The sequence below is a fragment of the Geospiza fortis genome, unplaced genomic scaffold (genome assembly GCF_000277835.1).
Source record: "Geospiza fortis unplaced genomic scaffold, GeoFor_1.0 scaffold608, whole genome shotgun sequence".
NCBI lineage: Eukaryota > Metazoa > Chordata > Aves > Passeriformes > Thraupidae > Geospiza > Geospiza fortis.
This window is the reverse complement of record NW_005054494.1, coordinates 284863-295390: the sequence shown is the minus strand read 5'-3', so window position 1 is coordinate 295390 and position 10528 is coordinate 284863. Positions and strand designations below refer to the sequence as shown.

At 45.6% G+C, this 10528-nt stretch overlaps 1 protein-coding gene across 2 annotated transcripts in view; it reads right to left on the bottom strand.

Moving 5' to 3' along the window:
* Positions 1-5641: 5641 nt before the first annotated feature.
* LOC102044202 (Kv channel-interacting protein 1) overlaps positions 5642-10528 on the bottom strand; it is a 177101-nt gene continuing 172214 nt past the window's right edge. For both annotated transcript variants that reach the window (XM_005428619.2, XM_031063315.1), the window contains one exon: positions 5642-9538. In XM_005428619.2, the coding sequence (XP_005428676.1) occupies positions 9491-9538 (48 nt within the window). In that variant the 3' untranslated portion in view covers positions 5642-9490. The remainder of the gene's footprint in view (positions 9539-10528) is intronic.

Sequence of the window (10528 nt, the reverse complement as noted above, 5' to 3'; positions counted from 1 at the left end):
TTCAGCAGGTGCTGCCTGCAGGGATCCCTGCCCCTGTGTGTGAGGGGCTGGGGTCATCCCCCCACAGGCTCTGGGCTGGAGACAGACTGATGCTCCTTGGGCATCTGGGATGGAGCAGGTTTCAGGCCTCTCCTTCTCAGGGTAATCCTTGATCTTGATCTCGACCTGTCTGCCTGGGAATGCACACACCAAACCAAAAAGGAATCCATAAAAATGGAGGAAAAGATCTGACATTTTCCCTCATGATTATTTAGTTTATGTTTGTTACAGCATAAAGCACCACCAGACCTGGCACAAATAAAATAACCAAAAATCATGGGAACATTTGTGAGCTGATGGAGAATGTGCCCTTGGGTATGAGACTGATAATTATCTGACAGGGAGAAAATGTCTGGTGTCCTTAAAGGCCCTGTAGCCTAATTATTGCTACATCTGTGGTCAAGCCACATCATCACACACCCCTGAGCAAACTTTGTGGCATCTGGAAAAGTACTGACCAGTATGTCCCCACCGTGGGGACCAGCAGTGCCCTGGCAGAGCCTTGGTATGATTATCACAGGGCGTTTTTGTATGGCAGGGCCATATCTCTGCCTGCCAGTGAACTGGGAGATTGGTACGAGAAGAAAAAAGCTGATGTGCCATTCTGGCCTTGTTATCACAGGGAAGGAATAGCTCATGCAGTTATTTATAGTTTGCCTCGGTGCCACATGCAGGCAGTCAGCACTCACTTAACAATGGCTGAGGGAGAAGCTGCAGCCCTCCAAAACCACCCTGCAGGTTTGGTTCCAGCCCAGCAGCCCCGGTGATCTGTGCTCCAGAGCTGCTGGGCTATGTCACACGGCGGAATGACAAGTGACAGAGTGTCCTCAGCTGTCCCTGTGGCTCAGATGCCACCCTGACTGGGGACAACAGGGTCTCTGCAAGGCTCATCCACTGAACATGCTTTGGGAAAATTGAGGGCCACTTTGGGAACACAGCACTCCTCCCTGCGATGTCCTGAAAAGCACAATCTTGAGACACTCACTTGATGCCACGTCATGTTTGCAAGGGAAAATATAAGTCTAATAAATATTAATTCAATGGGACTTACCACCACATTTTTTCTAGTTGCATTTGATTAAATTTTGAGGAGTTCTGAGCAAATCCACAGCCTTTTGTTTTCCATTTGCCAGGCAGAGACTGTCCAGAGAGTGACAAGCATCTGCTCTACAGCAGCAAACTACTTTCACTGGAGACTCCTGTCCTAATACTCCAAACCCTTGGATCTCCAAATGCCCTGTAACAGCTTGTATAGCCTGTGACAACAGACCCTGCAGAATGTGTGACATTATCCTTACGCTACAAACATCCATACACATCCATACACCCATAGACAGCCGTACACATCCACACACATCCACAGGTTGCACACACATGGACAACCCTGGCTGTTTTGCCCAGCTCCATGCAGGGAGTAGGGAGCCTGGGAGGTGTCCTGAGCCATGGGGTGGGCACAGCCTATTCCCCAAGGAAGCCTCAGACCATTTGCTTGTTCCCATGTCAGTATCCCAATACCTGAGTGCCAGCTGTGCCCTGGGTTAATTCCCAGCTCTGCCCGTGTGGTGAGTGGAAGCTGAGGACTTGAGAGCTGCAGTGCTGCCCCTCATTGGGAACAAGGAAGAAACTTGCAGAGCCAGGGACTAGGTGCCCACAGAGCAGAACACAATACCTGGAAAGCACAACCACAGAAGACCAGCCAAACACTACTATTGCCCCTTCTTTGCCAAGTGAAAAAAAATCTCCAAAAGTCCCAGCACAGGGAGCAGGTTTGACCAGCTTTGTCACACTTTTGTGTTCTCTCTACTAACACAGACTCAGGCAGGGTTTTGTCCATCCCTTCCAGACTGTGCCAGTGCCATGAGATACCTCTGGCTCTTCCCCCAGGGCAGCTCCAGCCCGCTGCTGTTGACTTTCTCCAAAGAAAGAGATGCCTATAACAAGGCATCTCCTCACTCCATGGACTTCTCCTTGGAGGAAAGGCACAGCTAATGCACAGGGACTCATCCAGTCTGTGAAACACTACCTTAGTTCCCAGCTGTCAAAATTTCCTCCCCAGTTCTCTGGTTCCATTCAGCTCCACCAAGAACTGGCAGCTACTCCAGGCCTTGCTGGGGCTCTGGGGTCACAGGAGTTGGCCAGGTGCTCCCACAGTGTCAGCATAGAGCTCGCCCAGGTACTGCAAATTCATACCAAACCCAGAGTAAAGCTGCAGTAAAGGAACAGGCTGCCTTTGAATGTCACTTTTATTGTATCTAAAATTACTTGCAGGTCTCTGCAATGTCACACCCATTTCTGCACTGATGTCTCTGGGCCGTGCTGAGCAGGGCAGCTCAAGCCCTGAAATATCCTCTTCACAGGCTGGAATGTGATTTCTGGTCCAAATGGGGATTAGTGTGCCCTCAGAAAAGGAAACTTTTAGGTTCTGAAATTCTGCTTCTGGACACTTTGAAGCTGCTGAAATCTACAACATATATTCCCATTTTTTATTTATGACATGCACTAAATACTCACTGCTAGAATAGGACAGAAACTAAAACCTTCAATATTCTGTTAATTTTATTTCATTGGTTAAATCACTACAAAGTATTGCTGATAGAAATCTCTTAGATTTCTAGGAGATAGAAATCTCTTACCTTCCTTGCCTTTCAAAGCATCTCATTTGTTTGTACATAGCTCCATCATTTGAATACCAAAGGAACCAAAAGCAATTCAGTAACTTGTTTGTAGCAGATGTTCTTCAAGATCTAAGCATTATGATATCACAGCTTAGTGCAAACTAAAATAAGGCATATAAAGTGAGGTAAATTTTAAAAAGTCTGAAACAAAAATTGAGAAAAATTTAGAAGCATTTTTGCAACTCAGTTTGTCATACACATAGATGGTTTTTCCAAAAAGTTTTCCTCATTATCAGTTACAGAACAGACAGTGTGTCTCCCTCCTGCCAATGCTCACCCACCACAATGGGTATTATTCTTCTTACTTATAACTGGTTGGTGACAAATGCTCTTCTGTAACAGCTTAAGCTGTATGAAGAAAGCAAGGCTTTGGTAATTGTTTGTGTTCTGAGTTCTCTAGAATTTAGAAGATTTGTTCAGACAGAAAACATTGTGCTGACATTTATCTTCGTGTATATTTACACTGTTATATATTTTCAATTTATATTGATTTATAAGTAAATCAATAAGATAATTAGAACACAAAGGTTGGATCAGTTTCTGTGAAAATGTCAACAAATTCAATTTAACCCTGGGATTGTAAAATCAATCTTGCATTTTTTTTTTAAATCAACAGTTTTCAATAACTTATTATCCTTCTGGAAAATCCTGGATCAGCACTGAATAACATTTCACAGACATTTTAACAACAAGATGACTGGACATTACTAGCAGTGGGCCCTTCCCCTGCATCCCTCACAACATCAATGTATTCACTACTTGGCTCTCTGCAATGTAAAGAGCAAACACAGACTCTAAAATGCTGGGGCAGTGCATCCCTGGTGTGCTCCATCAGTCGAGGCAGAGGGAGCTGGGGCTGGGTTTGGGGATGTCCCCATATGCTGCAGGGAAGGGAGCTCACAGCTGCCAGGAGCGTTCAGGCTCATTCTTGTACTTTGTTATCTGGGTGAGGGCAGTGACTGTCCAGGCCCATCTCCTGCAGCCAGACTTCAGAGCAGAGCAGATTCCTGCCAGGGGAACTCTGCACTGGTGCTGTTCCCCTTCTCCATTTCATGGCTGCTGGCTGTGGGTGCAAATCCCAACAAGAAACTTTGGAAGTGTCCCAGGTTCTAAAGGAAACATCCCCCTCTCCCCACCACCAGGAGCCCTGTCCACCCCTTGCAGAAGCCCTTGTCCTGAACAAGGAGTGTGGATCACCCCACACCCTGCAAGCTCCTCACAGGCTGCTGTGCACATGGACAGGACAGCAGGTGAGTCCCCAGGAGAATGTCCCAGGCAATGTGACAACTCACCCTGTGCTCAGGAGGCACCTTCCTGCCATGGGGGCTTCCAGCCAGAGCCCTACAGCAATTCCCAGTCTCTACAAGAACAGATGGAGAAAGAGAGACTTTTCCTCGGCAAGACAACAAGGGAAATTTTAACAGAACAGTCTGGAAATAACCACATCCACTGAAGCTCTGGAGATTGTCAGTTCATTATTTCCCGCCTCCTGGAGGGTGATGGGGACAGGGGTCCTGTTCATAGAGAACCACTATCTCCTGGCCAAGCAGCAGGGGTGGGTCCATCACCAGCTCTCCATCACACAGAATTTCTGCTCCTGCAGCTCCCGTGCCCGATCCCACACGGTGCAGATCTGATGTGATGAAAGGACTTCACGCGCCAACGTTTTTCCAGCAAACTCCTCCCTTTCCAGTTTGCTGGACCTGCATGGTTAAGCAAAGGTTACAGACTTAATGTCTCAGTAAAAAAAAAGGCCTATTATTGGATTCAAAAGTAATCTTGCATATGCTGAGTTGTGGCGCACACCTGAGGCTCGCTCCCCCACTGTGCTCCAGAGTGAGGGAAAGCCCCTGGGCCAGTGCAGAGCTGCTCCCTCCCCACCGCCCCTCCATCCATCAGGTGCAATGCCCTGGACCCCTCAAGCAGCAGGATGAGATGCTCAGACTGCAATAGTAATGGGCTCAGAATAAAACCAGAGCTGTCCAGTATCTCACAGCAGTAAGTCAGGCTTCACCAGCCACTGGAACAAACCTCAGCCAAAAAGCGAACAAAAAGCCTACGCACGTGCTTGGAGCCCGAGCCTGCTTTGCCTGGCAGCAGCTGGGACACATCCCAGGGAGTGAGAGGTGTTGAACAGGCAGTTAGCACACCTTCTTCTTGCAGAGGGTGCAAGAATTCCAGTCTGGCATTGTCCAGAGGGCCCTGCTGTCTCTGGGAGCAGGAGGTGCCTGCGGGAGCAAGTACTGGGCAGGCACTGCAGTGACACCAAGACCATGTTTCACACGGACACCTTTATTTCCATATTTCTGCATGGATGAATGTGCTTTTTCCTGGGATGTACTTGTAGACAGACAATTCCCTACAAAATGGAGTTTAGCAAATATATATATATATATAGATATATGTATATATATATATACACACACACACATAAATATGTAGTCTGGCAAAATCACTTCTGCATTCCTCAATGTGTCAGAATGGATGCTTACAATAAGCCAAAGCTGAAGGGACACTGATGTTTTGGGTTATTTTTCTTATCTATAACATAAAATAGTGTTTGCATTTTTTTTTCAACACGATTGTCTGTTTTCCTGCTTATACTTCAGCAGAACTGCAGAAGAGAAAAGCCATACCTGTAAGCTTGCAGTTTTCACTACCCTAAGTTACTATCAGCAGTGCAGGTAGAAGAACATTTCTGAACTTTACACAAGGGCCAAACTATCAGTTCAGCCTATGCCACCACATCAGATGTAAGAGCATCCCTGTATCAGTGATGCAAATAAATCATTGGCATGTAAGTGTTGGCTCATGGCACAGTTCAGTTTTACAGCCCCCACCCACACAGATATATGTTTGAGTCTCAGTTTTAAAAGCTTCATTGAAAATTTTTAACCTAACAGTGTCCCTTGAGAAAAAATACATACTGGGTTTAGGAAAGGACATCCTCCTATAGGTATTTATTTTTATTATTAAAACCAACATTTTTAAAACCATTCAACAAAATTGAATACAAATTGCCATTGGAGAATAGCATTTGTAACAGTGAAGCTATACATGGCTGATCCATTAACATGGCTTTAGATATCACAATTTACATTATTTGCACATTTCCTTAGGTCTTTCATGGCACTTCCATAAAGAAGAAGAAAAGTTTGACACACTGCTGCTACTGTCTCATCAGAGGCGACCCACGGACACAAGGGTGTTTGTTCTCAAGACATATTGCAGTCAGGAAATGCCACTGCCCACGATGCCTGAACCTCAGGGTATTTGTGTCTCAAGCCTTTAGCTTGGCTCATGGTTACTTACAATATTGCATTGCATTCAGAGGAATAGGAAAACAAACAGCCACAGAACAGGCATGGTACTTTTTTTTTTACTTTTTTTTTTTCTTTTTTTTTTCTTTTTTGCATTATCATTTATCACATTCCTATTTGTCAACAGATTGTTACCTAAAATGCATGTTAGAAAGGCTTTCTTTATAAAATGCTGGCATGAAGATGCAGAGTAATGTTTGTAACTAGTGAAACAGTCAAGAGTCCTGATTCAGACATTATTTAAACATTCATAACTTGCAGGAAATGTGCACAGTTAATAGCACTGACAGAGAATCTGACTGCCTTCTGTCTACTGGCAGGAGGATTGATGAGGGTGGGAGACTGGAGTAGCATAGTGTGTTTTATTTAGAAATCTGTAGTAGTGTTTGTCATAAATATTGCAAGCCTCGTTTATGAGAGCGGAGGCTTGGCAAGTTTACAGTAGAGTAACACTCACAGAAAACAGGAAAAACAAACCCAAAGCCATTTCCATGCAGAAAGCAGCTCTCTCACAGTCACTGATGTCTCACCTGCCAACTGGAGCACACCTGCCATGGACAGATGCTGCTGATGGAAAGCCCAGAGGCCTTCTATGCACTGGTGCATCTCAGCCTCTGGCTGTAACAGTGGGATCAGGGACAAACACAGGGAAATAATTGGGTTTGCAATGGCAAGGACTCTGTCACAGATAGATTCTGCAATCTGAGCTTTGGGAAAATGCAGCTGTGGGTGACACTTCACAAGTCCTCCTGTCTCAGCTACTGTGGGCTTCAGGTGAAGCACAGAGCTCAACCCAGGGCGGAACATCAGGGGTGTGTGGGAGGGGACTGACTCCAGTGGGTTCCAAATCAAAGCTCCTTATCCTCTAAGGCCAGACTCAGTGTGGCTGTCAGCATGTTCCTCTCTACCTGATGCACCCTCATTGTTGCTGGCAGTGAAAAGCAGGCACAGCAGAGCAGCAAAGGAGATGGCAGAAGTGCAGGGTCAGTACTGGCACCCTGATCAGCAATGCACGTCAGCACGCACTGACAGTGACAGCAGCTGTTTGCTGCTGAGCTGGAGCCACACTCCACAGAAAACAGTGACAGCCCTGGTGACAAAGGCAGCCCCCACAGAACTGCTGCCAGCAGGCCAGGAAACTCAGATGAGGCCAAATTCATCACAGTAACTCCTTAGCTTCAGGGACTATGGCATCATGCAACTAATAACGTTTTCTTTTGAAAAGGGCACATTCCAAACACTTCTGTCTGTGTGTGCCATCTCATAAGCACCCTTGAAGCAAGATTATTAGAGGAAAAAGGCACTGTGCTAGCCTGATTAAAATCCTTAATTTCCACTGGCCTGACCACTTCTCCCTCTGCTGAAGTGAACTGCTTAGAATAATAGATTAAGCAGTTTTGGTGGGAGGGAAAACCTGGTAAATATATTAAATTCTGTCATTTGCTGAAGTAATTGCAAGAAGAATCAAGAAGGAATGGTGTAAACTGTGTATTATTTCAGCTACAACTGATGTCTTTACAAAGTGCCTGTTAAATAAAGCCTAAATGACCCAACAGCTGGAGGAAAGGTACTCCCACAGCAGGGCATCACTCCTGCAAATCCCAGCCCCTCACCGGAGCTGCTGGATCACTGCTGGGAGGAATTCATTAATGGTATTTGTATGAAAGGCAGTATTTGTATGAAACAAGATGGACTCAGGTGTCATTCCTGCCGGCATGTAACTGTGCTTGAACACCACTTTTGATGGCAAGGGAACAACTTAGAGAAATAAAGTTAAGACTACACAGAAGTGTATGGGGGGGAGGCACAATAAAAGGGGAAGATGTCCCATCTTGGGGAATTGGCATTATCATTATACTAGGACTGATCAGATCTACTTCTGTAATCAGGAATGATTCAATAGATGAAATTTTTATAAAATTAGGGCTACAGAACTGAGGCATTCTGTATATTCTGTATTATAAAAACGTTCCACTTACAAAAGTTTTAAAATATATCTTCAGTGCTAACAGTTTGTCTGTAATATAGTATGTGATACAATAAAAATAGATGCTTACTGGATGGGAATGATGCAGCACTACTGCAGGGACTGTCCCATCTGCGTGGTTTGAGCAGCTGGAAGAGCTGGCTGTTCCCTTCTTCCCTTTGCTTCTCAGCCACTGTCTGCCTGGAGATGACAATGGCACTCTGGTGGGTCAGCTTTCCTAAAAGGCTTCCTCACAGAAGACTCTGACGTTCCCCAGCTAACAAATCATCCAATCTTGGTATAAATTCACTGCATGAACTTTTCTGTTTTATTAATTAAAAAACCAAACCCCTAAACCAATACTCTACTTGGCATTAGCAATGAAATGAGGCTTATACAAGGCATACTACTGCCTGTAGGAAAAAAAATATGGGCCCTGGGAGCTGATTCTGAGGCTAATAACAATTCAGGAATCAAATGTGCTGGGCACTTTGTGGGTACCAAGGTCTGTATGCTGAAACACAGCTGCATCTTAGTTCTTCACTAAGTCAAACAAGAAAGCTTAAATAAATCCATGGCGGGGGGGTAAGACCCGACTGTAACATCCAGTGATGAACCTAGGAAGTGTGTGCCAAACTACAGCAAAAGGACCAGAGCACATGGCCGTGGTGCTGCTGAGATGCACTGTGGAGCATCACCTGGTGTCTCTGGGACTCAGCAGGCAGCTGGGACCAGAGCACGTGTTCATCTTTCCATACCGGCCCTTACACACCTGCCTGGTCTCTTGGAAACTTACCACTCCTGAACAGGACTTGTTCTGTACTTCTGTATTAATATGTGCAAGATGTTCTGCTCCTTTCTGACTCACCCTGGCATGAAGATCACCTGATTAATATGTTCAGGAAGAACTCCACTAAACTCAGCATAGTGGCACCAGTGCATGTGAGAGGATAAGCAGGATCTCTGCAGAAATGGGGATACTGGCTACATGGGCTGTCTGTTTAATGTCCCAGGTACACTAACTGTTCATTTTTTCACAGACTGCCCTGGCAGATTGGGGTTTTGTCAAAGCAGATTAACAGCAAAGGCATCCACAGAACATTATGCCAAACAGAGGTATGGACTGAGCTGTCACTTGCAATTGATGGCTGAATACCTATCAACATGTGCTGTTATAGGGAATTAAGCTTGCTAGATTAAAAGCAGGATTTGTGCCTAGCAAACAATGCTCTGTATTACTCATTGAACTTCGAGCAGCAGTTCTCTCTTGTCGGGATTTATTAAAATATTCACATGCTTCCAAAATGAAAGAAAAGTCCACCAGCATCTTCCGGGGAGAAGTGGTGGCATCGGCTGCATTCAGTTGCCATTTGATTGGACATATCATACAAAATCCTCACACATTGGACATGGCTCAATTGTAAAATCTTTCACCCAGAAAGAAGATCTTTGTTACACAGAAGTCTCAGACTCCTCCAGTGCTCTTCTGGTTACATGACATTCTCAAAGAGCTGTAAGGATCGCATGATATTGTCGTCCTGAAAGCAAGAAGATACTCCCATGAAACCAGCATGGACAAGCACAATTCATAACCCTGCCTGGCACCAGGGAGCTCTGCAGCTCTGGGAATGCTTTCCCCTTCTGTGACCTGGGGCTCAGTGCCCAGGCCTGGTTCAGCACAGCAGCTGGCTTGTGCTTTGGCCCTGGGTTGGTGTGAGGCACACCAAGCACAGGGTCTCCTCCTGAGCCTGATGTCCAGCACAGCTGGGCTGGGCAGGGCACTGGGTTGGTGCCTGTGCTCAACCCTCAGAACCCCTCTCTGACCCTGGGTGTGCAAATGTGCTCTTGGCTAATGTGCTCCACAAGTCCAAATGGAATGGCAGGTTTTGAACCAACAAGCAAACCGCCTTGAGGGAGCACTTCCTGCCAGAAATTGCAGTTTAAACCCAAAACACATGCAATCTGTGCAACCTCAGCCTCTCCAAAGTTCCTAGAGCCAAATGAGAAAGTTACAGACAGACACAAGGGAAATCCTGGATTATTTCTCCTGAAGTATTGGAATTTTACTTCGAGATAAGAACCAGATTAGTATTCAAAAATATAATGATGTTTTTTTCCCCTCAGGAATTCAGTTCAGAACAGCTGTTTGCCTGTTACATGAAAACAATTTTCCACATTGAGCAGCTTAAGAGATGTATTGCACTGCACTCCTCAGTCGTTTTGTGAGGCTGCATCATCCCTGTCACTGCTCACTCAGCAGCAGTTGGAAGCCAATCAAGCTCTCCAGGGTCATGCCAGAGCTTCACTGTCCTCAAGCCAGAGCTGCTGCAAAGGCACAGGTGAGCACTGCTGTGCACTTTGGTTTGTTTTTCATAAAGATAAAAAGAGTAAATCTTGGTGTGGCAGAGCTTGCTCCTGCCTGCCAGGAAACAGCAGCTGACAGTGCATCAGCCTGCCCAGCTCCCAGTGTCAGGATGGCAGAAGGAACCAAACCCAAACAGGGACAGAGAATTAAAACTCTAACAGTT